The sequence below is a fragment of the Lepisma saccharinum genome, chromosome 7 (genome assembly GCF_977018435.1).
Source record: "Lepisma saccharinum chromosome 7, izLepSacc3.1, whole genome shotgun sequence".
Taxonomy (NCBI): Eukaryota; Metazoa; Arthropoda; class Insecta; order Zygentoma; family Lepismatidae; genus Lepisma; species Lepisma saccharinum.
In genome coordinates, this window is record NC_139235.1 from 79720395 (window position 1) to 79748089 (window position 27695).

Here is a 27695-nt window from a genome sequence, read left to right on the forward strand (position 1 = left end):
TATTTTGACAGTAAATTTTATATCTGATACGTGAAACATGTACTGCAATTTTTTTTTTAATAACAAGCTCACTATTTCCACTTGAATTGTTACTCAATGATATCTAACTGGATTGGTAAGTCATTGCCCTATTTGTTTGGCCAAGATTTCCTTCATCAGTGAAAGTGAAATCCAGGTAAAAGAAATTGAAAATTAGGGCTGATTTACTAAAGTATAGCCTCGCCTTTTAGGTCATATCCCGACCCCATTACTAACTTCCTGGACACGCCACTGCAATTCTATTTATGAATCATCATTGTAAAAACTATCTAGTCTTCTTAAACTCGAAGGTTTATGGCTGCAGCAACAAGCCTTCCATCTGTCCCGATCCTGGGCAAGATCAATCCAATATTTTCCATCTTTACAGACCTTCTTTAGGCCCATCTCAAGCTTCATTGCTCAGAGTATTGTATAGACTAACATTATACACGTAAGGACTTTTGAAATGCACCTTGCTCGTGGAACAACCTGCCAACCAGCGCTTGAAGTGGAAATGTTGCCTGATAGGATGTTTCGTAGAGCCTTGAGATTATACCGCGTTTGGTAGAACCTGTCCCGTTTCCCGCGCTAGGGAGCGCTCTACAGTTTCGGTGCCAATGAGAAACGAGGAAAAAATCGTCTGCTGGGCAGCGAGGAGCGAATGGAAACCAGAAGAGAGGCGCTTACGTAGACGCTGTTGTGACGTTGCGTATTTTAATTGGCTGCCTGGCTTTGACTTTCCCCAGCACGGAGAAAAGGGAGCGACCAGCTAGCGCGGGAAGCGGGACAGGTTGTACCAAACGCGGTATAGAGGTGGGATGCTCCTGTGGTTTAACATGGCAATAATGAGACAACTGGGGGATATGCTTTACACACATTTTGCTACCTGGGGGTTACCATACCCTCGCATCTCCCCCTCACTTCGAGTACTGGTGTCAACCATGCATCATGTCAGTGAAGACATAAAAACATAAAAGTAAAGAAGTATACATAACGAAATAAGTTTTAGCAAAAAAAGTATTAATTTTTATTGTCCAAATTGCTCATACATTTATTATGTATGGTTAATGTTATGAAATATTTTGTGATGTAAATGGTATTTACAAAATATGTCGTGAAAATTCAACATATACATATAAAAAATCAGACAATATTTTTACAGTAACACACTTTCCATTAAAAAGTTGTTTGTCGACCGTTGGTATAAAAATTACATTTTATATAGAATACAGACAACTTAGAATAAATAGATACATGTATCTAGTGATTATTCCTGAGTCCAACGTGCTGCACATAAGAGTTACATTGCACAACTAACAGCAAACATACTCTTATCTTACATTCCTTTACTCTTATTTGAATTTACGCTAATGAGGCTTACATGATTAGGTAAACTAATCATTTATGAAATACGATGATACATGTCAAAATCTTGACGAGATGTTCCAATTGTACTACTGATATGATGTAATTAATTGAAAGATCTTCATATTTAGTTTAAACACATACATGTCAAAATCTTGACAAGAGGTTACAATTGTACTACTGATGTGGTGTAATTAATTGAAAGATCTTCATATTAATTCAAACACGTCCCACCAGAGTGTCTTTTTGTGAATATTTAGAATTTTCTGTAAAACCTTCAATTTGAAATTAAATGAAAGTCAAAATATTCCTTGGTTGTAAATCTGTAAGTAAAATAAATTTGTACCTTGTTATATAATAACAAAAACAATTTTAGAGAATGAATAATGCAAATAGTTAGTATCTCTTGCGGTGAGAATGAAACCTCAATAATATTTAATGAATTTGCTTAGCAAGTTTCTACGAGTCTAATAGTAATGGATAGCGTTAGTCGTTATTTGTCATTTGAGAGTACATTAATTATATGTATCGTAAATTGTAACATCATTGAAGATAATTGTTCTGTTAAAAGGGAGTGTACGACATTTTATATTAGAACTAGTATTATGAACACTAAATACAGATTTGTATTATTATAACTAATTATGGATCCCGATAGAGTACATTTTTGACTTTGCACAATTAGTGTGAAACCACGTTCATACATCAACGTGGCTGTAAAAATATGATCTTTATTTATGCGCACACGTTTCTTTGAATTCATATTGTCTTGTTTATCTACAAATGATGTAGCACGTCATTCTAGCCAATGATGAGAATGTAGAGATTTTAAATAGGCATTTTCTTTTAAAAAGAGATGAGACAGTGTATTAGTAATACTTTATATGGTCAGGTCACATGTAGTTCCACGAATTGCTTCTCTGGCGTCAGTTCTCAAGAGTCTAAAATTGTTCTCAGAGTAGTCCATGTTTCCGGTGATGAATTTCGTGAGCTTGTTGCTGACTACCCATAAGGTCCTGTTGTAGTCCACGTGTACATCGTTGGGCCAGAGTAGCTTGTCATCATCCCTGTAAAGTTCTTGTGGGAGGAACCTATCGCGAGTGTTCCAGCATGCCACGGAGCTACGGCTCATCAATCCAAAGAACAAAACACCATCTGGGTCCGAGGTTATGCCTATGGACTGAGAGACTGTGGGTGGGGAGACGCCGAAAGCTTTCTGGCTGCTGTGGGCCAACCTCTTGTCCCTGAGGACCGAAGCAGGGACCCAGGACATCCTGACGCTCGCCATGCCGTGGAAGAAGAGGAGGCGGTTGTTGTTGAAGATCGGGGAGAGGGCAAGGCCCAGGACGCCGTCCATGAGGGTGAAGGAGTGTCCTCCGCTGGCGAACTCACCGCTCAAAGGGTAGGGGTACATGTAAGGGTGCTCAACCCTCCAAGACTCACCCTTCTTCATGTCGTACACGATGATGCTGTACGAGCCTGCATCGGCAATGTAGGCAAATGCTTCGTCGCATTTTCCGTCGCGGACGTCAATCGCTGCGTTCACCAAGAGTGCGCGTTCCTTAAGCTGGTCCTTCGGAATCTCGTAACGGTGAACCAGCTGGTCTGTCTCGAGATCGAACACGAGCAGCTTGGGAGGACACAGTTGCTCGAAGTCTTCCTCCAGGTTCTTCACGTTGCCCGCGTCCACCACCCACAGCCGACCGCAAGGGTCCGTGCGCACCCTGAACGCGCTCACGATCCCGTCGCATCCGTCGGTCTCCTGCCAGGACCAGTCCGGATAAGGTTCGAGGGCCGGAGAGTGCTCGCCCTTTTGAGGGTCTCTCGGTGTGGTTGCTATGGTGATGGGAACTCCCTTCCTCCATCTGGGAATGGCGAAGAAGAGGCGGTCTTTCCAGGCTTCGATTCCCATCAGGACAGAGTGCTCTGGGATCCACTCTTCCGCCTCCACGGCTGCGTGCCTGGAGGTGATGTTGGGGTACGCAAAATCCAAGGACTTCCAACTGTATACCTCCCACAGGGGCAGCCTAGCCTGCGACCACGTGACTAGAAGCTGAAGTGCTATCACTCTGAGGATCATCATTCTGAAAAGATAGCAGAAATTAGGAAAATTACCTTCATTGGATGGTTCTTAAAGAGTAATATACTCAACATCAGTATCTATTTATAGGCAAAGCTGAATGGGGTCAAAATCTCCAATTTGAATAAAATACCTTATTCCCGCAAATAGGCCAATCCCGAACACAAAGAACAATTCGCTCTTAGCATAATATATTGAAAGATTTTCTGAGTTTTCCAGGCTTGTCTTGTCAGTACAATCAACCGGATGTAACTGACGGCACGCTTCTAAACCACCTTTCTTTGGCAAGCACCGCCCTTCTTTTTTTGACGTCACGCTAAATGCTTTCCTTGTTAGGTTCAGGACTTACGATTAATACACTGCAATTTTTGTAACGTCACAAGTCGAGAGCCGGGGCTTGACCAAGAAGGTGGCTCAGAATTGTGCTATAAGTGAGTTCAACCATTGCAAAGGAGACCCTTGCATAATAGTAGTGTTTATCTTGTCCGATTCCTGTTAACTGACTGTATAGATTGGTATTTGAATCAAATCACTCCAGGCTTTCATCTTCTTTGATGAAAGAAGACAGATACCAAGACAAAAACAATATTTTATTATTAAAACTTTGCACTGTCACGTGTGAGGTGACCTCTGAGAAGACTTTTCACGTTGTCTGGTTCTCCATGAAGGGAGTGAAAGTAAATTTTTACCATGATAACGCCGGATAACATAACATAGTTAACACGGAAATATAGACAAGATCGACAACGCATGTAAATTACAACGTTTATGTTTAATATTTCTTGTAAAAAGAAAATCAATCATAAAGTGATTTTAGAATTAGAAGAAATAAATTCGTCAAAAATAAACAGAATTCCCTAGAATTTTTTTAAATTGTTTGCTTGCAGATTATATAAACGTATTGACTATATGAAACGGTGCTTGCTGGAGGGAAGTTCAAGAGGAGGTCGTAACAGGTTTTATTGAATGCATTGTTTACAGACCTAAGTGAAAGGTTACGTTCGGACTTTGATGAATCGATAAATACAAAAATTTCCTTTAGTTCTTTTCTGTATTATAGAGCCTCTGCACAAATGAACCGTTGCAATGAATCATTAACCTAGTGGGTCTTTCCGAAAGTAAATCAATGTAAATTAACGCACGAGGCAGATGTTAAATGTATTTAACTATTAACATTGTAATCGTTATTCTTAAAAATGAAGCATCCATACATGCTGCCATTTAATGAATCTATTCGTTGTGTATATGTCACTCTCCACTAACAATGAGAAACACTAATAACTTGACATTAATGTAATCAGTAGTTTAATTGTTTACTGAAATTATTATTCCTAACAGACTGTTCAAACTTTACTTTGGGATTTGCATTGCATTTCTTGCTCTGGCATTGAATCAGAATTTGCTGAATTATGCTAAATAAAAAAAATACAAAGAGAAGGAAATACACAAAAGTTTAGTACTTCTGAGGTGGGTTATATAATACCTTAATCAAACATGAATGCATTATAGCTTTCTATTGTTACAGCAGCAAATTATGACGTAATTGTACGAAATTACAATATGGTCATTATGAGCCCATATTATATAACTTTTTATTTATGTAAAGCAAGGAATAAATACATACAAATTAGTTATTTAGGACTACTATACGATGCACAATCACGTCACGTAGCAATTCAATAATTTTGAAGTATAAATAGTTTGCTGCATTGTCATCGTGTTTTAAACAATTAAAATATAAAAGACCAGAGATAAATTTACATTGATATGAGCCTATAATAATTTATCTCAAATCATTTCATGCTCATTTTCTCTACCTTCCGCGATTTTCTTTTTTTTAATTTTCCGTCCGGTTTATATAGTAGAGACAATGAATGCGCCATATACCTATTTCGTATTGAATTATTTCCTTTCAAGTTCAATTTGTGCACAGGACCAATTTGAGTCACTGAAATTAAACCTTCAGTGAATCTAACTGAGTTTATCGTACACTAACATGCATACAAACTTAATGCCTTAACTACTTCGCTAAGTTTGGAACACTGCGTATGCAAGCAATATAAAGCACATACCATACAACTTTCTCAGTAACATGTTACATGTAAAAATGCACATAATTATAAGCATGGGGGTTAACTTCAGCATACGTGTTAGAGTACAATAAACTATAGAACATTTAATTCAGAGAAATAAAAAGTTTAGAACTAAATAACAGGGCATAATAGTGCTCCCAGTACTATATAACAAATAGGTTCAACTAATAAAACAATGATTAATTTTATACAGGTAGTACTAGAAATAAATTATAATATTTGGAGAGTAAATGTTGAATAAATTGAATAATTTTAACGAAATTAACAAAAATATTAGGTTAGTCCTAGATATGTTAAGAGCATTATGCATACAAATACGAATAAGGAAAACTTTTTTTAAATATATTTCTGTTCTTGTGCAGTTAATTTGTCTTTAATACTTTCAAATTTCGAGAGTCAAGTACGAATTTACTTCACATAAGGTATAACGAAATTGGGATTTTTTAAAATTTATTTAGTTTACAAAGCGAAATATTATGTTGAATATGTAGATATTAAATTAATAAGTTTTAAGTTTAAGAATTAACTTAAAAAGTAAAAATAAATATTTTGAAAGAAATTAATTCTCTATAAAATGTATGTACTTAAACACAATATTTTGAAACTATACAGTCGAATTTTAATGTCAGATAGGGCAATAGAGACCGGACTCGCAGTGTTAAGTGGATTCCGAACCACTATCCCACCCTGAATCAAACCAGAGGCACATTTATTACAAGGCAGGAGAGTTTGCCGAATTATCGAAAAAGTCTAAATACAGGCACCCATGGAGGTAATAGCACCCTCATGGGCTAGGCCATCGCCACATTTATCGAAACGAGGTGTTAACAGGCTACTTGAAGCAAAAACTTCAATCACCATAGTTTGCAAGTATATATAAACTTTTGCGAGCAGGAAAATATACTCTTACTTCATATCCCGGAACACGACAGTAACAATTCTTCTCACTAATTAATCTCGCCGCACGGAACAATATTTCTTTTATCGTCACAACCGGCCACTGTTCGTAAAAGTAAAGTAACTTTATGTTAATTGTCAGAAAAAAAATCCGCTCGCAGCGCCACACGACAAACTGGATCTTCCAAGTTCGCAACGTCTATGGCAGCAGCTTGTGCAACTGACATTCCCAGCAATTAAAAAACGAGGCTGTGAAAACCTTGCTGTAGTTATTCCTGCAACGTTCTGCCCCAAGAAAAGTGAAATTCGTTTGAGAAGAGCACTCTCGCTTTACGCGGACAGTTAGCGATTTGAAGGACATGGGAAGCAACGGCCATTTTGGTAGCTAAGGTTCGATTCGTTTTAATTGTTCGCTGTAAATGGAATGTGGGAAAGTTTCGTACATTTCCTAAACTTAGTAAACAGGGACGTTTTCAGCGTACATAATTTAGATGATGTATAGATATGTCAGTTCTCATTTTACATAGACAAATTTTTGACCATGTCTTGTGAAAAGAATTATATCTATAGGTTCAATCTAGATGGCACAACATTTTGATTTAAAAGATATTGTAGAGAAATAGGTGTATTCAATGAAAGATAATTCATGGAAATTAAATATTATGCTAAATATTTTAACAATTATAACAATGAAATATAGCATGAAGTGGAACGTACACAAAAGTGTGTACATTTTTTCTTATCCATGTACTATTCTACTTAGTGCATCACATTTGTGTAATGTTATTAAGGAGGTGCCATGACAGGCTGTCATTGAATTATTTAAAGCGTACGAGTGAGCTGAATCGAACTAAGTTGAAGGTGGAATTTACAAAGCTGATTCCTAGACTTTCTGAAGACTATTTTAACAATTTAATGTAGGTAATTTTCTACTTGTACATGTTGAATTATAAAGCTGTCATGGGAAATGAGCCACTCCAGAATTCCAGAAATTCCGATCTACGTTACACGGAAATTCCCGTATGCCAAAAATAGTACGACGGCTGCCTGTAGTCAAGGTGATAATTGACATGGGAATGAGGGGTATTCCCCACTCTGGTTTCATTTTTTAGCGCTTCGGCGAGAAATATAATGTATATAATATATCGAAGTTTCGCGAGTAGTTATTGAAATTCCACCTCACCTCCCACTGGACCACACAACCTCTCCGATGACAAGAATGGTAACCTCGTAATCAAGGGGTCCCGGGTTCGATACCCGGTGAAGGCACATGGTGGTTCTGATCCCACTTTAAACTTCAGGTCCGGTCCCAATTAGCCTATCTGTGTATATAGTGCACTTAAAACGAAGTTCAGTTTCAGGAAGGCCCCTATCCGACGCACTCACCTTTATATATTCACCTTGTACAATTTATTTAGGCTCGGCTTGAGGAGGGGCGCTTTGTCTCAGCAACGACATTTTCGTTTGATATTCTGAGGGAGGGAGGGAGAGAGGGGGTGGGGAAGAATTCAAAACCTTGTGCACTCCATTTTGGCGATTCAGTAACGAAACAATTCTAAGTGTAAGATAATCGTTTGCAAATTTTCAGCAATAAAATATTTGAATTGTAGTCCAGCATGGTTTTGAGGGGGTTGCGAAGGGAGCAGAGTCAGCAGATTCACCAAATTTGTGATCACGAAAACTGCTAAATGCCTTTAAGAATGTTTTATTATTTCACTTGAACAAAATCGGTCATCAGATTTCAACATGGCGGACGAAAGATTTTCTCTATGCTACAAACACTACAAATTCTACTAATATTTTCACCAATCCTCTTGTCTATTATAGAAAACTACAGCAATTGAAGGCTATCGCTTGAGCTACAATACGGTAGTAAAGACTTTAGAAAATTGCGTGTGGTTTAGAAGCAATTTTGCGATCATTATAACTGCCATAAATTTAGAGATTTTTGGGCTGAAATGGCCAAATCAGCTGATGCACGTTGCTGCTGCAGTGTTGATAATTTGCTCAATAGTTTCACATCCTTCATATTACCGTTAAGATTTCAAATTACGTAAACATTTGGCATTGAATTCACTCACACGATCACGGAGTGAAAGGTTGATGGATGGAGCTTCTGGTTTTAAATTGCTATTCATACCTTTATTTTTGTTGTTTGTCTTTGCATATTTCCGTGTTATGGTGGAAAAGACCTTAACAGCAAATTGCGTGATAATTTGTTTCAGTCAGTTTCAAGGTCTTTGAATGGAAAGGATAATCTGTTGTAATGTTGAACGTGACTAAGTTATTGTGGGGTTGTGTGTAGTGAATTAGGTTCGTACAGATTAAAGGGATACCAAAACCATACTAACGCATAGGCTCAAATTCCGATGCACAAGATAAAGGCAAAATTCCCCGTGCATATAGCACCGTGCCATGAAGGTACATTTTAAGGGATGTGAGGATAGGGCGCCACACATTTTAGATGTCTGCCACTTTGGAGGTGATGTGATCAGCACCACGCTCCGGCCGCCTTTACCTACCCAGGGTTGCCTCCAGGTACCCATTGATTTGAGGTGGGCGAGTCCCAGAAAAGCTTTATGTGGGGACAAGGCAGGAAAAATTCCGACCCTAGATCCCCGGAAATTGAACCCGGGTCTCCCGCGTGGCAGTCAGACGCCCTACCGACCTGACCACCGCGGCTCTATGCACAACTCTATCACTAATGTATATTTTGAAAGAAAGTATTTTTTTTTTATGAAAATGGCTGTTCTATTTACTACGCTGCAAGATATTTATAATATTGTTAATACTGAATGTATTTAAGAAGAAAAAAATGATGTTATAATTGCTGCGCACAGATGGCGAAGTGGACGATTTTGTTAGAACATTTTAGTGTGCGCGTTTCTGGCCAGTAAGAAGAGTTTGTTGCGAAACAGTTAACATGTTACGAGCGGATAGCGACAGCTTTAGTAACTAGAAAGTACACTGTCAGCAGTGACTGTTAGAAGTCATGTATTTATTGTCAGCTGTGCAAGCTACGCCAACAGCACTAAATCTAACACAGCTAACCTGTCTGTTTGCATGTTTATATCTGCTATTAGTTGCATACATGAGTAGGTTAGGCAGGTCCAGTTTGGCGCTGTTAGAATCTCCAAGTTGCTATAGCTGCCGCTAGCCGCTCATCAAAATGTCTACACGAGAAAGGGAACTTGTCCCTATGTCCCCTCCCTGATGATTCATGTCGACATTGTGGAAAATTTCCTTTCCTTCAGTTCGGTATCCTTATTTTATCAGGGTGTACTCGCACGTGTAGGTTAGTTAAAGGGAGCGCAATGTCCAACTTTGCTGGTTCCACCTCCAATACGGTATGTTCAAAACCTGGCGGTTTTACAAATTTGCACGGCCTTGTAAGGTATATGAAGATACTGTCAATGGTGCAGGGGTGAAGTCTCGCACACACGACGACGACGATCCCACACACTGTGAGAAATAGTTCCCTCAGCTGAAGAAACATCTGCCACGAGACCTACATCACACGCATACAGCACCCGCATCAGATTTCAGTTACAGAAGAAAAAAAAAGATTGAGCTTTCACAACGGAATGAGGTTACAGAACTCGGCAAGAGGCAAAATGATCAAAAAGGGGAGAATTATATGTACAGTGTGTACAAAAAAGAATGTCCTAGTTTCAAATTGTTATAACTTCTTTTAGAATACGTGAACAGTGTTCACTCATGACTTGAATGTTTGAAATTTTGTTGGTGTTCGTTAGTTCTCAGTTTTCCAGCTTGGCGGCGCTGGCGTAGCAAAGGAATAGAATAGGCGAGATGGCGAGCCCCGAGCAGAAGTCCTTCTGTGTTCTGAACTTTGCGAAATGTGAATCAGTGATATCTGTGCAGCCTGCTTTCCGTGCGAAGTTCCATGTTGAAGCTTCACTTGCGAAGAACATAAGACGTTGGTATAAACAATTTGAAACGAATACGAACAGCTGTAACCTCAATCACTACAGACATGCTTGTTAGAATGTGGGAAGAGCTGTCTTATCGTTTGGATGTGTGACGGGTCACAAAAGGGTTACACATTGAAGATTTGTGAACCAAAAAAACTGCGAGTGTTACTCTTTCGTTTAATATATATATCATTGCCGTACGCCAAATATGTATGAAATAACAGAGGTTCAAAACTAGGACATTCTTTTTTGTACACCCGGTGTACTGTAAAACCTAAAAGCTATTAATCATATCCCAGCCATGTGGTTCTCTGTTCGGTTAGAGTGGCATAACATTGCCTAGTGCTTCGGATCCCGCTCAAAGTCCAGTCTTTCTCTCTGAACACAAGTGGACTGTGTGCTACGACGCCAGGTGTCCCGGGATCAAATCCCAGCGTGGGGCTTCTTTGTGTTTGCAATTTCATCAGACCACTCTTCCTCATCGTCGCTATTAGCCAAGGGTGGCAGAAAAGCGACGCTAAATATGAATCAAAGTCATGCTCTCTCTCAGGCCAGGAGAAATTGTACCTTTAATGAAGCCATTTCTTCTGTTTCGACGATTAGGGGTGGCGGTAGTTGCCCCCCACTTTTTTGCCACTTTTGCCTCCATACTATGGTTTCTTAATGCTAAATCTTGTCTACCAAGAGAGCAAACTGTCCTTGCCCCCCCCTCAAGTTTTGAAACCAAATCGCCGCCACTGCTTCCAACCTTCGTTCTCTCATTAACTTGACTGTACAGTTGGATCCAAGTAAATTGCCCATCACCACGTTTACTCCATTTGTTTTATGCAATGAGAGCTTGAAGAAAAGAACTGACAAAACGCCAATCAATCTGCTTACAACCTCTGAACCAGTATACGTAAAAATACAGGCCTTAAAAATACGCAGGATGAAGATAAAATCCAACGAAAATAGTCATTGACAATTTGCTGAGCAATACTTATGGATCCCACTGTACAGCAGCAAACGTTAACGATCTTGAAAAATTCTGAGATATAATACCGATTAAAATTTTCAGCTTGTTGATTTGTGTTGATTATCCTTGGAAAACCAAACTGGATAAAAAGCAACACAAGTTTCGTTTTGCGATAATTTTTTCTACGTCATACAAAAATTCCAGAACACAAGGAGCATATAGACCAACCTGTATGCACTCAACCTTGGTTACTGTCCATGCAGCAAATTGAATTACGGAACTCGAACGAGATAAAACTAAACAGTTATTAAAACAAGATTACAGGATGGCGGAAGAAGAATTATTGCGACACTACAACAATAGATTGTCAGGAAGCTAGCGGTAAACCTGTCAATGGTGCTTTTCTGCACTTTCAAATCTCCATGTCTGTTATGTGAAGGTTGCGGTTAGAACAGTGTACTCGCATCTCAGTTTCCCGGAAGGGGAACCAACACACCCAAACGACAGACTATGGTGTATCCTTGACGCTCTTCTGCCTGGCTCTTTCTCCCCCGTGTGAAAAATTTGAAAATTACAAGACCATTCATCCAGCATCACTTCCGTGTCGAGCTCTCAATCACTGCTTTGCAGCCAACCAGGAAAAAGAAAGAGACCGTCCTGCAATTTTTAGTCTTTACACCAGAGGCAACTAGTTTAAGATAGGAAAATATGTGTGCTATGATTCGAACGTCTTGAAAGCGGAGCACCTCCGCGAAACCTGTGCCTTGACCTTCAGAAGACTAAGGTTTTTGTAAAGGCACTGCAACTGCATTTTGGAAAGTTGTCAGAATAGTTGGCTTAGGGTTACTTGAGGGCTCGATTGGACAAAAGGCGGAAAGTAAAAACTTTGCAGTCTGTTCTGAATGTCTGTGACCACACTTTTAAATTCGAATGTTTATTGTTAGTACGGAGACTTTACAAAATGGATTTCTGAAACTTTTTAAAGGGAAACTTCAAACACCAGAAACAAAAATAAACTCAAATTTCAGTTGTAGTTTATAATTTTTGACAGTACCTTTGGCATTATGTAAAATTTTAATTTCCAATTTATGTCAAAATATGAAGATATATCTTAATTTTATGAATATATACAGAAAATTATTTTCTTCCAGGTTAAGAACAATTCTTTCGACTTGAAGACATCGCTCGGTTATTCACAAAATCCTGCAAGTCAATTGGGACAAATATGTTGACTCCAATTACGTATTGAAATGCATAGACAGCCAATCATGTACATTTGGACATCAAAACACACAGAAATACACTGAAGGGTACTTTTATCAGCTCCTGTTGTGTGTGGTGCTAAAAAAAAGTGCACGAATTGAGAAGATCAGACGGTATCATTTCAAGGAAACCAAAATTGCACATTTAATTGTGTCAACTGATGAAACAAAAGTGAAAGTGGATCAACCTTGAGTCGATACATTTAGATTCTGTGTGAGTAAATATACTACAAAGTTCAAATTAACTCAAAGCAATTTCACAATTACTTCACAATATGTTCAATAATACACGTACAGTAACATCATGAAACTTCTTCAATCATTTGTAGACACCCTGTATTTAGTAGGTTGTATAGAGTTTAGAAAGTTCTTGCATAGCAGGGCCGTAGCCAGGCGGAGCTCCCCCTTGACATTAGGTAAAATTATTTTGTATAATTTGTTTGCAGTGAAGAGTGAAAATGTAGACAGCAGATATTATTTTGCTCACAACTTGGTGAATGATAAATTCACAGAACAAAGTTCATCTTTTTTATGAGCTGAAGTCTAAGTAGCGGCAAGTATTTAGAAGATTCTCTAGACTGGAATGTTCTTTTACAGAGGAGTTTCTTTATCCGTATACCTTCGCTGCCCCTGTTGCAGTCTCCCGTTTAGACAGAAATCTGTGACTTTGACGTCATCATCCATATTCCTTCCATATCTACATCAAAGGTCAACAGTTCGTAAGTTTTGGGAACGAAGGGAAGTTTTATTCCTTCAGCTGGAGGTGGAATGTACGGTAGGCAATATTGTGCACTTTTTTGTATGATATAAATATCTGTATCATCAAAAGTGTGTAGTATGTAATAAGGGATGATGTCAATAGCAATTAACACTTCAAGAGATGTTTTAGAACATACCTAAAGAAAAATGTATTATTTGTGTGATATTTTAAAATTTTATATTAACTTAATGACCCCCCCCCACACACACAAATAATTTACCTTCATTTAGCACTTAAACTTTTGAAAAATGGACTTAGTTTACAAAGGCCTTCCCCGCTGGAGATCAATTCTAGCTATGGGCCTGATCCTATCTCAAGCTTGAACCCTGAAATCCTCCTGCTTCATACGGAAATGGAAATCTTATTAGTTTCCTGCGACCGCTACTTTTGACAATCGCGTTGGATGACCGTTAACGGTGCCGTATGCAACTATCATGCCAAGGTCAGCTGTGAGCGATGCGTGACCATCGCTTGGACCATAAAGGAACCGAACGGCAACAAAAGAATGGTTAAGAAGTTTAAGGCGGCAATAAAAAATGGCCAAATCTCCCTCGGGCATCCTTAATGAAATCTCAAATGTCATCGACCTACGGTGCGGGTCGTGATGAGAAAGTAGGCCCAGGTTTGCTGATGAAATCTCGATTTTTGTGTTCTGTAACAGTCCGCGTTTTCGGATCTTTTTGATTGCTATTGCTATACGTTATTCCCGGCTCTTGTGATCCTTGTAGGGGGACTGGGGCACATTTGAACATCGTGAATTTCCCGGCAAAGCGAAAATAAAAATGTGCAATTGCTAGCACTGCAGATGCGCTGTCCGTTGGTAGTCAGACCATTCATCAGTTCCTGAACATAGGGGTCTAACTCTTCGAAAATAATTTTTCTCGTCAAAAGTTGAAAGAAATCCACGTAGAAGGTTAAGAGGCTAGTTTGACTACAGGATATTATTGCTTCTGGATAGGTTTACGTGCTATTATTGTGAAACGTATTAGCTTTTCCCTATGACGTGGATTTGTCTTTCATAGTGCTATGGGACACATTGAACAGTCCTGTTCGGGGCACATTTGAACAGTGTCATAAAAATATTAACTAAAGCATTTCAATCGATTTTAAATAGTCAATAGTTCATAGATGATGGGAGCTTTGCTTACAAAATTTCTTGAAAGTGTTAAGAAGCATCGTATCATACCCTTCTTAGCTACTAGAGATCGAACCTGCCACTCCCAATTGATTTGTGGGTGATGTAGCTAATTATCATTCATCCTCAGATTGTGAGAGCACTTGTCATGAGGACAAGTCTAAAGTAAAGCTGCAAGAGGTAATCCTGAAACAAATCTACGCTAACTAAAACGAACTGAAATGGCAAATAGTCACTGTGGCTTTTAGAACTTTCAAACCTGAATCATGATGGTGTGGTTAGGATAAATACCTGTCTAGACTTAGAAGATAGATGCCAAATCGAAGTTCGAAGTGTGAAATAAAACTAATTTCTCTAGCCTTTGTAGCTTGTTGACCTAAGTCAGGCTGACTACACTAATTCCAAGACCCTCCAAAGTCCTCCTGACTGTCTCAACTCAATTCCCCAAAGTGTGTCCCTGCCCAGCCTGTCTGCTCCTCTAATCCCTGCCAGTCAAGATTTCCTCCACGCCGATTCGTCAAGTTTTACCTTCCCATTCTTGTAAGCAGATTGCTACCTGTTGTAATTCTTGTAACCTCAATACATCAGGAAGTCTGCACATACTTGACTATGCATAATTAAAATACCTCAGAGGAGTAGACAGCTGGTGAAAATAAGTGAACGACCCTAGGTCAGTTTGAAGCTCCTAGAGAAAGTATGTATAATTCTATAGATTGTCGGCATTTGCAAAGCTAGCGATATGACCATTAGCTAGAGATTTCGAGCCATCATCTGTAACCAACACGAGAGCAAAGATAGTTTAAAATAATAGTACGTATATAATATTAAACATTTGGTTTCCAATAAGATTAATAAAAGCAAGACATTGTTCAAAGTGGCCCATGTCTGTTCTAATGTCCCCCAGCATAGGGCATATTTGAACATATTAGATATTTTATTTAACGCATTTAACTTGCAAAATAACTAATTTTTGTGTGTAAAAATGTTTATATACTAGAAAACTTCTCGTTTTTCTATTAAAAAGGAATAAATAGGGGCATGCATATTTAGTTTTGACGAAAACGTGAAATGTGAATTGCACACTTTAATTTCTATTTTCATGTTTTTGAAAGGTGTGAGGTGCATTTTCATACAATGCTTTGTCACGAAATGATGCGAATGAACTGCAAAATGCGAAATAAATTCTTAAATGCGGCATTTATAGTTTATTTACCGAATAAACAAAGACAAAGTCGACTTCTTTATACAGGAAAAACTTAAAATGTGCTATTGGAAGGCAAATTTTTATTTTGTGTAATAAGTAGTGTTTTTAAAATCTAATTTAGGGTTTTATTCAGCATTTTAACATCGAAATGCCATTTTATACAGTTTTTGATCCCGAAATGTGTCAAGTCTTTGTACCGAAATATTAATCTTTTGTTGACGATAAATGTGTCTAGTAATAAAACAATTTTGACTGAAATAAAACAAAAATTGGTAAAATTAGGGGGTGCTGACTGAATACAAGGGGTGCGTACCTCTTATGGTACCGCATGTGACAGTCGAAATCGCAGATCCAACTCTTCGTGCGTTGCTTGAACATTTCTCGACTCATTCTCGAGGTTGAAGGTTACCTTTGGAAGGGGGGAAAAGATTCGTACGAGTGTAACAACCGCCACACGTGTGACTGACCGCGGACAAAACGGTTTGAAATCAACGCTCGCCACGGAAGTTCTTGCACAAGCCTACAGTTGGGAGTTAGACAATCAACCGCCTCTTTATGAGGCGGTCACGGCCTCGCTCTTTGGCCCAAATCGTCCACATGCTTGTTTAATGAAAGTTTCTCCTGTTTTTTGTCAGTTTCTTCACATAGGAATTTCAAAACTTAATTCTCACTATTGTCTTTCTTCATTGTAATTATGACAGGTCTTTCACAGCTAGTAGGGGGCGTAATTACTCTAAAAAGAAATCCCTTTAAATTTCTAACTTCACTTTTATTTTGGACATTTAGTAGCTATTCCTTAAAGCTAATGATATGTGTAATTTTTGTATTACAGGTACTTTCAATGAGTGTTATGGATTTTATCGCTTTTTTTAGAAAAGTTTCAGGCAACATATTGGCTTCGCTGATGGTCAATGTGAACATGGAACGCAAGATATATATCAATTATGATTATTTAAGTACATTCATGTACGCAGGATGGGCTGCAGTCTCCTCTGAAATTGAGAAAAATCAAAATTTTCGAATATAAGCAGTGAAGAATTCGGTAAAAACCAAAGTGGTAAGTACAACAGCTCCCAAAATTACCTCTGATTACTATTTTTGTATTTGAACAACTTTCAAAATGAAGGTTAAAAATTCGTAATTTCGAAATATTTTATTCTGTACCCCGCCCGCCCTCTCTGAAAAGCAGCTATGTAATAGCCACCTTTAAAATTCCAACCCCCTCCGCAAAAAATATCCGGTGTACGCTAGTGTTCACATGTGCCCAAGTTACAGATGAAACTTCGTCGAGTTCCCGCAGAGCGGCAACTTAAGTTCTAATTATTCTAAACCAAAAATTGTGGCACATCTTTGTTTTTCCTGTGTAAGATTGTGGTTTAGAAACCTGCATTTATGTAAATACAGTTCTAAATGTAAATATGTAAAATTGAAATTACAACTCTAAGGCTAAGACTGGGTGTATAATTCATTCTTACGTTCATTCAAATATTTCGCATTACTTGGGATCGAAATGCATCATTAACCTCGAATAAGTCAACCTTATGCAAAATAACTTGTCAGAAGTATACAATCGTAAAGGCATGATTGTTAGAGTTGCTGAGTACACTTTATGCACTTATAAGCTAATCGGGACTAGACTTACAGTTTAAAGTGGGATCCGAACCACTGTGTGTCTACACCAGGTATCGAACCCAGGACCACTTGATTACAAGGTGACGACTTTACCCAATAGCGTGCCCAGGATTTCTGAAAAGGAGGGAGTTAAATATACTTTTATTTAGTGTTCGGCCCTGATTTTGGCATTTTTCCTACCTTTGACGTTCTTTTTGTAGGAATACTGGGCCAAAGTGGGGGTTATGACCCCACCCCCTTCCTTGGCCGCGCCACTGATGTTACAGTATGGAAAAGCAAGATTCTTTCTCCTATTTTGACTTCTCTTCACAGAAATTCTTTTAATGGGACTGAATTGAGATTTAAAGATATTAGAAACACATTTCAAATACAATTTTTTTGCTGATTAATTCGAACTAAATTAAAGACTACACTCTTCCAGAGTGTAATAATTTCAACGCACGCACGCGATGCGCAAAGATACGGTTACATGCGTGTCATTTAATGCCTACGTGTCTTGAAATCGAGCACATTCAGTAGTCTCCCCTCTCCCAGTCCACCTCCGGGACAAGCAAATGCACTTTTACCTTGCTAACACAAAGACGATCCTGTTCTTAACGACCTTGAAGAAGGAAAAGGTCTACGATCTGACAACTGGAAAATTGCTTTTTTTTTTTTTTGTCGGCGAGCAGTTTCTCATCAATCCAGTTTGACAAGCAACCGACAGATCTGCAGACAGCTCTTGGTATATTTTCTTCTCATGTACCAATTCCATGCATGTACTTTAGTAACTCCGTCAACGGTTGTAATTTTAAAAATAGATTATCACGAGAACAAAAATTCTTCGGCATTTGTGAACGCGGACATAAAAACGTTAAGAATGAAATGCTGTTTTTGCCCATTAACGTGAAAACTAGCTGAAGACCATTGTAAGTTGATAGGTTTCAAGGTTTGCGTACATTTTTATCTTTCTACTTACACAAATCCTAAGTAAACTTTACACGAAATCTCGTTATTTATAGCCACATGCTTCTTTGAATATTTATTCGCAGACTAAAGAAAACTTGTATAATGCCAGTAGTAGATTATCCACGGGAAAGGCTTGTCCGAGTATCAGTTTTCTTCCAACAAGAAAAATTAATGCTGTTTTCATTGTTGGCACTGCGGTAGGTCTAAAATTTCAAAATTGTACATCAACTAAACGCAATTCTCTAGGAGAAAAAGTAACAGAAGTATTTTGTAATGAGACCTCATTTATACTTTTTGTTTTGTGGTTTTGAGTTTTCAAGAGCGCCTATACTTTGAGTCAGCTAATAAGAGTTCAGTTTAAGTACATTAAACTAAGGAACGTTGGTTACATTGTGTGTAAAATGGCATCAGCGATGTTACAGTTCAATTATTTTTGTATTTCAGGCACATTTACACCACAAGACTAGTTTTTACCAAATCTGGAAGAATGTTAACAATCCCACAAATGAACATTGTATTGGATTTTGAGTAATTTTTCTAGTTCTTAATTGTGAAAAAGGGATGAATGATGAATTGTAGAAATAGAACTTACAATAAGACATCTATGCTTTTGATAATGCTGTAATATTTAATATGTTTTAACCTTGTGCTAATACTATTTATTCCTCATTCACTGAAAGAATGAACATTTAAACAACGGCACGTGACGTGCTAGTAATTCGGATGGTAGCTGTTCTGCTGGAACATGGGCGGCGCCACGGGTGGGTTAAAGAGGGCCATGGCACACCTACTGGTTCATCTCGTCAATATGAAAATTTCGTGATAAAATTGGCCTCTTCAATGGCATATTGGTAACGTCGTCGCTTTGTACCTGTTGTAGGCAGATAGTGGTTCGGATTCCACTTTGAACTGCAAGTTCAATTAGCCTATTTCTACATAAAGTGGAAACAAAACTCGTGATAAAAATACAATGATGAATAGAATAAAAAACTGATTTGAATCCAGGTTGTGGTTTTCGAGCGCCCTCTACTAAACTGAAGGCCAAATTCAAATTTACACATTCAACACACCAAAACGAACAAAACAGTTGCAATTCGGTTCCTTTTCAAAACGAGCAACTGCAGCTACTTTTCAAAACGAGCAACTGCAATAATTGATCTACTTTTTAAAAAAAGTAACAGTAACTAAGTTACTTTTTGAGCCAAGCAGCCGAGCTACTTTTTGAGCCAAGTAACTTTTAAAAAGCAACTTTCCGAACACTGTTTTTGCTCCATTATTTAAATTTTCTTTTAATTTACAAATCCTTGTTTGGATATCTTAAAAACCGTGCAAATATCAAAACATTTCTTTCTTTTAAGACATGACCTGCCCTAATCTTGAAAGCCATTCAATGACCAACCAACACCGGAACCGCCACTGATCAGTTATGATTCTATAAGGAAGCTGCGGGTCTATTTCACGCACATATCCTCCATTTACGGAAGGGTTGACATCGAAATCTACGAATCAGGCCGCCTACCTTTTGTTTACATTACATTTGTTGGTAGCTAACCATGAGCATGAGCGAGTGACTGACCCCAAGTTTCATCTCAAGAATGTGAATCCGGCAAACCTTACAGTCACTTGCAATGAATAAGCATGCAACTTAATTGCCATTCCTTGCTCTTCCATCCTCCGTCATGACAGTAAATCCTTCTCCGAATGCAATTTAGATGTTATCTTGATGACATAACGATGTAGACAAGCTTGGCAAGTGTTTGAGAAACGGTTCCTCCTCTCTTCGAGATGAAGATGACCAGATGTGGTTACTTGGAAACGTCCTTCCCGAGCAGTTACCTTTGATGGCATGGGAAGGTCGAAGGATTTTTCCTTCTTCCCACCAGTTTGTTCTAATGTTTGTCGAGACAATGGTCGAATTTGCGTGTAAGTGTTCTTTGTGTTACGGTGTGCCTTCAAGAGTACTTGTTAAGGGCAGGATGTTTAAGCTTAGTGCATGGAACACCTATTCTTGTTTTTCGCTGTCTCATGTGCTACTCTATGCACAGCAAGAGCGAGGACAATGTAGATAAATACACGTGACTACTCATTAGTTCTGAGTGTACGTTGAAATATAGTACTTACGTTAATGTCATATCTAGGGCTAGGAAGTTGATGAAGTATATTTTTTTCTGGGCTTTTACAATGCTAAATCTGGTGGTAGTCCATTTTACTTCAGTTAGAACCAAAAAACCTTTTTTCCAGGCCTTTTTTGGTTTTTAGCTAATTTTCAGTATTTTTTTGCAGTTTTTGCCGTCCCATTTATCGTGACGATAGACAATCACCTTTTACAGTTTCAGGCTTCAGATAAATTGAATATACTGACTGGTTCTTATTGTAAAACATAGCAAGTAACACACAATATACACTACAATCTAATTTGCTGAAATTAGTAAATTATGTTGAGTTTCATGTCGGCCGGAACTATTCGCAAAAGCCTGCTTCTTGTCCAAGGTTTTGTAACAAAGTTGCCATCCAACCGTTTGATGGCGCTAGTGACTTCCACATTAACTTTTCCACACGCTGTGATAAACATTCTTACCTAGAGATTGTTCTTGTTTAGGCATTTAATATCTGCATATTGCAGATGGTCTAGTGATACATTAACTTTGCCGCCATCACGTCATTGCACAATCCGATCCGTATTTGCGGACATTAACTGCGTGATTGCAACTGGCATTTTAGCAGCCAATCATTAAGTATTAAGTATTTCACGGCTCACGAACAGAATCTTCACTGAAACTTAACCAACATGTGTGTCGCCATATTTCGACATGGCTGAGGTAAGATCTCGTTTGGACTGCTTTATTTTTGGCTGCAAGGCTTAAGGGAAATTCGTGTCTGGTTAATTGACAGCTACTCATGTTACTTAGAATCGATTGGGACATTCACTTTCTACTATCCCCCCCCCCCTCCTTCCTGTTTGTACTTCCTTCAGTTAGTCATTTGTTTCATCAAACGTCAAACTTAACCTCAGTGGCGGATCCAGAATTTACAGTTGGGATGGGCGAATTTCAGTCTGCTACCTCACCTAAACGAGATTCAATTCTAGCCTACACTGTTATGTAAGCAATATAACTTACTGTGATTCCAAGCTGAATTCCATGGTCTTCTAGATAACCTATTGTTTTGCAAAAATAAGGTCCACGGCTGGAATAAATAGCTATTATTGTATGTCTTTATCAGTAGCGGCAATTGGATGCCAAAACTAGGGGGCAAGGGCAGTGTACTTTTTCTTTGTACACAAGGCTTAACATTAAGAGGCCAGAGTGCGGCGGCAAAGAGGCTGGGGGCAAATCCCCCTTCCTCCCAATCACTGCTACTGGTCTTTATCGTAATTCCTCAGATTGACACGGTAAACAAAGATCAGATAAGTGAAGTAAAGTGGATAAGCAAAGAAAACAAAAACCTGGTCTCTCAAGGGGTCTCGGGTTCGATCCGCTTTTGACATATTGGAAAATGGATCGGGTCGAAATCTAAGCTGTAGGTTTAGTTCCGATTAGAGTATCTTGAGCATAAGAGGACTTAAATATTCACGAGCCTGTTAAACTTTGTGATAAAAGATATAACATTTGGGTCTTCAAAAATATTAGGCATAATAATATATCCAAAATCCTGGCAGTTGGGATGGACGATCGCCCCATTGCCCTCCCCGTGGATGAGCCCTGGTGATGACTCGTGCTCAAAATATTAGTAGTACTCGTGGGCGTCGCAAGAGATGTTATGGTGGGGGTCAGGCCTTGGAGAAAATAAATCGTAGACATCGTTGCGATTTTGCCCGACAATATTCACACTGTCTATAACATTCATGCTCAACATCTTGAAATTTTGTTGCCCCTGTCGGTTCGATTATTTCATTCATGTTCAATAGTCATTAATGATTTAGCATGATTCGATTAGTAGTTAGCAGGGCTGAGAATACAAATAGAGATAGCTGAAATCGAAAACTGATTGGTTATTCATCACATGGAATCTTCCAATGGTTTCCGTATGCGCATCTCGTCAAAATTAACTCACGTGGAACGCTTCAGTGATCAGGAAATAACAGTTAGGTCAAGATAGCAGTTCTGGTATCAGATGGGGACGTTTACCTTTGTATCAAAGTAAATTCAGTTCGTATAGGTCTTTCGAGCATAGATCACAACCATTTTGTTTACAGCAATCACAGTTATCTAGCGACAGACAAGAGAAATGAACCATTTCAACTTAAAGCCTGGTTGCTGATATAAGTGTAAAGTCAGTGAATATAGAAGAGGCGATTTAATTTATGGAAAATGAAAACAAAACACTGGACGTAATTTGATGTGAAAAGCAAGCAAAACAAAGAGGATGTGATTTATCGTAAAATAGAAACAAATGAAAGAGGATGTTATGTTAAATTAAAACAAAACTAAGAACATGTAATTTACATAAAACTAAAAAAAAAAACTAACTTGTCTGATAATCTTGTGCAATGGTATCAGATAAATCTTGATAAGAAATTGTAGGTTAAAGATTGTTTTTTCACTAATCAGAATTAAACTATCTAGTGCAGCACTGTTTGAGAGTTTTAAATTTGCTTGATTCACAACTATATTCTACTTATTGAGAAATTATTATTAAACTCTTCAATGTGTGAAGTCTAAATCGTTTAACTATTAGTTTATTATCGGCCTCCCGATGGCGCAGTGGTAGCGTCGTTGCCTTGTAATCAAGGGCTCGCGGGTTCGATACTCGATGGAGGCACATAGTGGTTCGGATTCCACTTTAAACTGTAGGTCCAGTCCCGATTAGCCATACTGTGCATAAAGTGGACTTAAAACACTAAATCAATCAATTTGTTTGTTTGTTATTGTCAATTCAGAACACTTCCACCTGGTTTGCATCTCAAAATGGACTTCATATTTCCATGGACAATGCTACTTTTGGTTAATCGCGAAGACTAGGATGAATGGTGTTAAGATGAAATGGATGGGTGGACAAACGCACATTCGAACACAAGCTCCACAAAGGATTGATTACACTGAGTTCCGACGCCAGAGCCTCGTTAGTCTGCGAGAATGTAGTCCAGGGTGTACTACGTTGATGACTGTTGCTATTTGGCCATCTTCAGCAAGGGACACACCCTTTTCCAATATTTGAAGAGGTTTATGACGTCACCAGGGGCAAACAAATATAAACTTTTAAGCATTAACCCCCGGAGAATTTTCGAAGCTACATTTAATTTTAGCTACACAGTCGGCCATTGCCTTTCCCCGTCATCAGTGGCGTGCGGGTTACGTATAGTCAGCCCTCATTTTGGCATCATTTCCTGCCTTTCACGTTCTTTTTTGAAGAATACTGAGCCAACGGGAGGAGGGTATGATCACCAACCCTCCTTGGGCACGCCACTGGCAGTTATAATAGATTAGTCGACTTCTAAATGATCTGGTTATTCTATTACGAAAAACATTAAAACGTTAATGCTACTCTAATTCAATTACTTCTTTCCCGGTAGATAGAATGTTTCGGTAGTTACTCAATTATTGCATTAATGTACATTTACTATTGTATAACCGACGGCAAAAGTAATATTATGCGAATTATCCATCACCATTTCCATACAGTCCTTTTTCTACAATGTGATGATAATGAATTGAAATAAAAGCGTCAATAAGCAGAGGACAGCAACTGCTCCGTATCAACAGAATTTCATTCCTTGAAAGCCCATCTCTGTGGGTGAGTGGTTAGAACAGAGCGCTACGACGCTAGGGGTCACGGTTCGAATGAGTGTACCTTCATCAATTTCATCAAATCATCACTCATCTTCATCTTGGCGATTAGCAAAAAGTGGCAGAAATTTGAAGTAAAATAAAGCAAATATCCTATATGTGCATAAAGTATAATTAAACTGGGTCAAGGAAACAGCACATTAGCAAGATCAATCATGAACGAATGGATACTTGAGAGTTCGATATATAATGCGGACATTGACCTCTAGTGTTTCCGATCATTGAGCTTCGGTGTCAGTCCGGCCAACTTCCGGTAATTTTATTGACTGGCGTCCTTCACCTAATACTTGGTTGCCCCTGCGGTTCGGTTCTGTGGTTTCTCTAGCGTGATACGGATGAAAGCCAAGGCTTGTTTTCTTGGTGAAACTTCAGGATAAATCTAGATTTCGCATTAACTAAAAAGATAAAGATTTAAATATTCCCTACATACAATTTAGACGTTTTGTGGAAGGTGAATATACACAGGCATCTAGTATGAGACCGGAAGTTGAGATGAGAATTTATGGTTCAAACTACCCAACTGCTTGAATGAATATAGGTGGGCCCGTTTAATATTGTTCTGGGGAATTTTTATGTCTCTGAGATCCTAATAAATTGGCATGAAACTAACCATTCCGTATATCAGTTGTTATTTTTTTCACTTTGGAAAACCAAACTTGTAAAATTAAACTTAAAATTGTAACATTTTTCAGAAAGTGCTTCTACGTCACGCCATAACCTTTGTTCAATATACAGGGCGGTCAATATAATTATCACTTGCAGAATGCATTAGTGAATCTAATAGATTACTAGAAGGAAACTTAGCTGACTAAGTCACCCATGCTAGTTGAAATTAAAGTTTATCAATGGTGCAAAACATGCTTAAGACTCCAGCCTGTGGATGTGCATCTTTAAACTGCTACTATTCGGAACCAGCCTACCAGAGTAATTTCCTTATTCGATAATGCACCAGGGTTGCTTACTTGAGATTGAAAAACAAGTTTCGTTGTAAAAACAGGAAGAGATAAGGGTTACGGTATTTAACGACAACTCATCAAAGCAATGAATTAACAGCACACTGATTATGTGATAAATGTAGTGTAGCTTGGCTTCGAAACAAAAATACAAGTGTTGCATTAAAAATGCTAATAATAGCGAAGATTAGCAATTCCTAAGCATTTAAAAAATCAAACTTTTTCTAGAGCATATAGTAAATGTCGAAGTTTTCCTGAAGGGACTAAATACGAAGCTTTTAATGGATAACGAACTGTTATCCAGTTCTTGATTTCATTGTTATTTCATGTATTATGCACATACATTGGAGAGGAAATTGTAGAACTAGCCTTGAAATATTAACATTGACCACTCAGAGGTTCTTGTGTGGTTGCCTTCTACTCCATTGTATAAATCTTAATCTTGACGATGAGGATGAAAGTCGAATTACGGAAATAGACGAAGGAACTAACAGTAACGGGACTTGTTGGCTCTTATCAGGATCTGAACCTTGGACACCTGGATTCGTAGTGCTAACCGTTGCGACTACGTTAAACAAACCGCTCATCCATGGGCAGGGTAGTGCCCATATAATAGTCTTGGAAGGGGTGTTGACAACAAGGTCATAATTGTCAGCACCTTGTATACACACACAAGTGGAAAAATTAAATTACTTTTGCATGCTTCATTACTAGTATTGTTTCGACTATTTCGGCGGGGGGCTCAGTGTTAGAGTGGACAGTGGTTACCGTAACACTAGGAAGTCAAGGGTTCCAGATTCGTACTCTGCCAGGAACAGATTTGTCACTGTATTTGCCCCGTATTTCATCACTTAATGATTCTCATGGTCCCGATTAACTCACGAGAAAATGTCGTTAAATAACGCAAATAGAAATGCAAACATTTCAAGGGGGCTGAAAATCAAGTGCCCCTCTCTTCGTATACTTGTCTGTGGATAGCTTATAATGACGAGTAGACGCCAAAGAGACCCAAAAACTTAGTCTCATCTTTGATCCACTCTGGATAGAAACTTAGATTCGAAGGTAAATGGGATAAGACTCTGCCCCTTTGGTATTTCATTCACTATCAGAAATGGATACAATTCTTAACGTATAGACACAAAGAATGTTTAATTTTGTGTAAACCTCTTAGGGAGGAGGCTTTTCGGAATGCTAGTAAGAAAAGGTGGTTAAATTTGATATCTAGATAATATCAACGTGAAATTGAACATAGTAAACAATATACGTTTAATACGAGAAGTAAAGGAAGTCAATCGAATCTTTTTTCTGATATTTTGTTGTTCAAAACATGGAAACAAATAGAAAAGAGTAATTAATATGATGCAGATTTATTTACCTCTGTAGGAGCCAGTTTTATGAATTTCGACACTTCATCTTTTGACTCGCAAAGATACGCAACAAAACTCATGAGAGATGTGTAAATTTTTAAAGTAAACTTTTCTAAAACAAATGACGTTGTTCTTCGCGTTACTCAAAGACATCTAGTGGCCTAAAAACCATTACACTCGTTGTCGAAATTTCCTTACCCGATAGATATTTTACATGGTGCAAGATTGACTGACGAGACAAAAGTGGAGTTATGAAACAATATCGTGAAGTTATTTTGCTTGCGCTTTCGAAGTTAGTGAACTGAGCTCCTCGTACATGTCGCAATTGGGTCAGTGAAAGGTTATCACGACTTTTATGGTAAATGTCTAAAGTTCATACACTCAAAAACGATCATATAGCGATTATTCTTATCCCCATCAGGTGCAAAAAAGGACTCTTGATATTGTTAAGTACGTAGCAAGTCGAGAACAAATCTAATCGTGACTGCTTACGCACCAACTTATGAATAATCATGCTGAACAGAGTTCTCTCATGCAGAAGAAAGTGAAAAGACTCACCTGTCTAGCTGTCACTGGTAACCTGTGCTTTCTCGGCCGACGCACACAGCACTCAACACTGGCTGGATTCTGTACTTGGTAAAATGTGCCGTGCGATGCGATATTGTTTGCCGGGACGGCGAGACAGCCAATGGCGTTTCACCTGAGACTTGACAAGGCCGAAGGTTGCACGCCGGTGATTGGCTGATCAGAATTTCGGCAAACGGAATGCTCTGAACATGGAAACGGTGACCTTTTTTTGCAGTCCAAAATCGACAAGCGAATAAAAGTGAGGTTTAAAGAAGAGGAAACTGTAAAAAAGAGCGAATTTTGTCAAGGTTTTCCGTCCAGGTCCCGTTCGGTCTGCACTAGCCGCGGATATAAGGTCCAAAGAATATAGATGTGGCTTTTTATATGCAGACCACATCCTTTACGATATAAGGAAACGCAATGTTTTTCCTTGCAAAGGCATCGGGTGACGTAACAGAAGAGCACCGAAGCTTTTTGGTCCCGTTCTCATTTATTTCCTGCCCGTATAGGTTATGTTCCACGAATTGGGGGAGTATACCTTAGAAGTGATTGATATTCTGCAGTTTAGCCTTTCCTTGTCTGGGGACCTCCAAGTTTTTAGCAGACAGCGGGGTTTTCCATTACTGCCCGGTGAGGAGGAGTTGGTCTACTTTAGCCCCCAGGTTGATCGGGGAAGAGGGATTTCCCCCCTTTCTGATTGCAGGTTAAGCAAAGGTATGCCCCGTTTGTTTCATTATTTAA

General features: G+C 38.6%; 1 protein-coding gene across 1 annotated transcript; it reads right to left on the reverse strand.

Moving 5' to 3' along the window:
* Positions 1 to 1021: 1021 nt before the first annotated feature.
* Positions 1022 to 27286, reverse strand: LOC145989948 (protein yellow-like). Its single transcript, XM_083125484.1, has 2 exons — positions 26946 to 27286; positions 1022 to 3467 (listed from the first exon to the last, which is right to left on the reverse strand). The coding sequence occupies exon 2, from the start codon at positions 3464 to 3466 to the stop codon at positions 2264 to 2266; it is 1203 nt and encodes a 400-aa protein (XP_082981610.1). The 5' UTR covers position 3467; positions 26946 to 27286; the 3' UTR covers positions 1022 to 2263.
* Between the last annotated feature and the right edge of the window lie 409 nt (positions 27287 to 27695).

Bases quoted from the DNA above. Each gene is read 5' to 3' on its own strand.
- LOC145989948 (XM_083125484.1), bottom strand. From the start codon at position 3,466: ATGATGATCCTCAGAGTGATAGCACTTCAGCTTCTAGTCACGTGGTCG.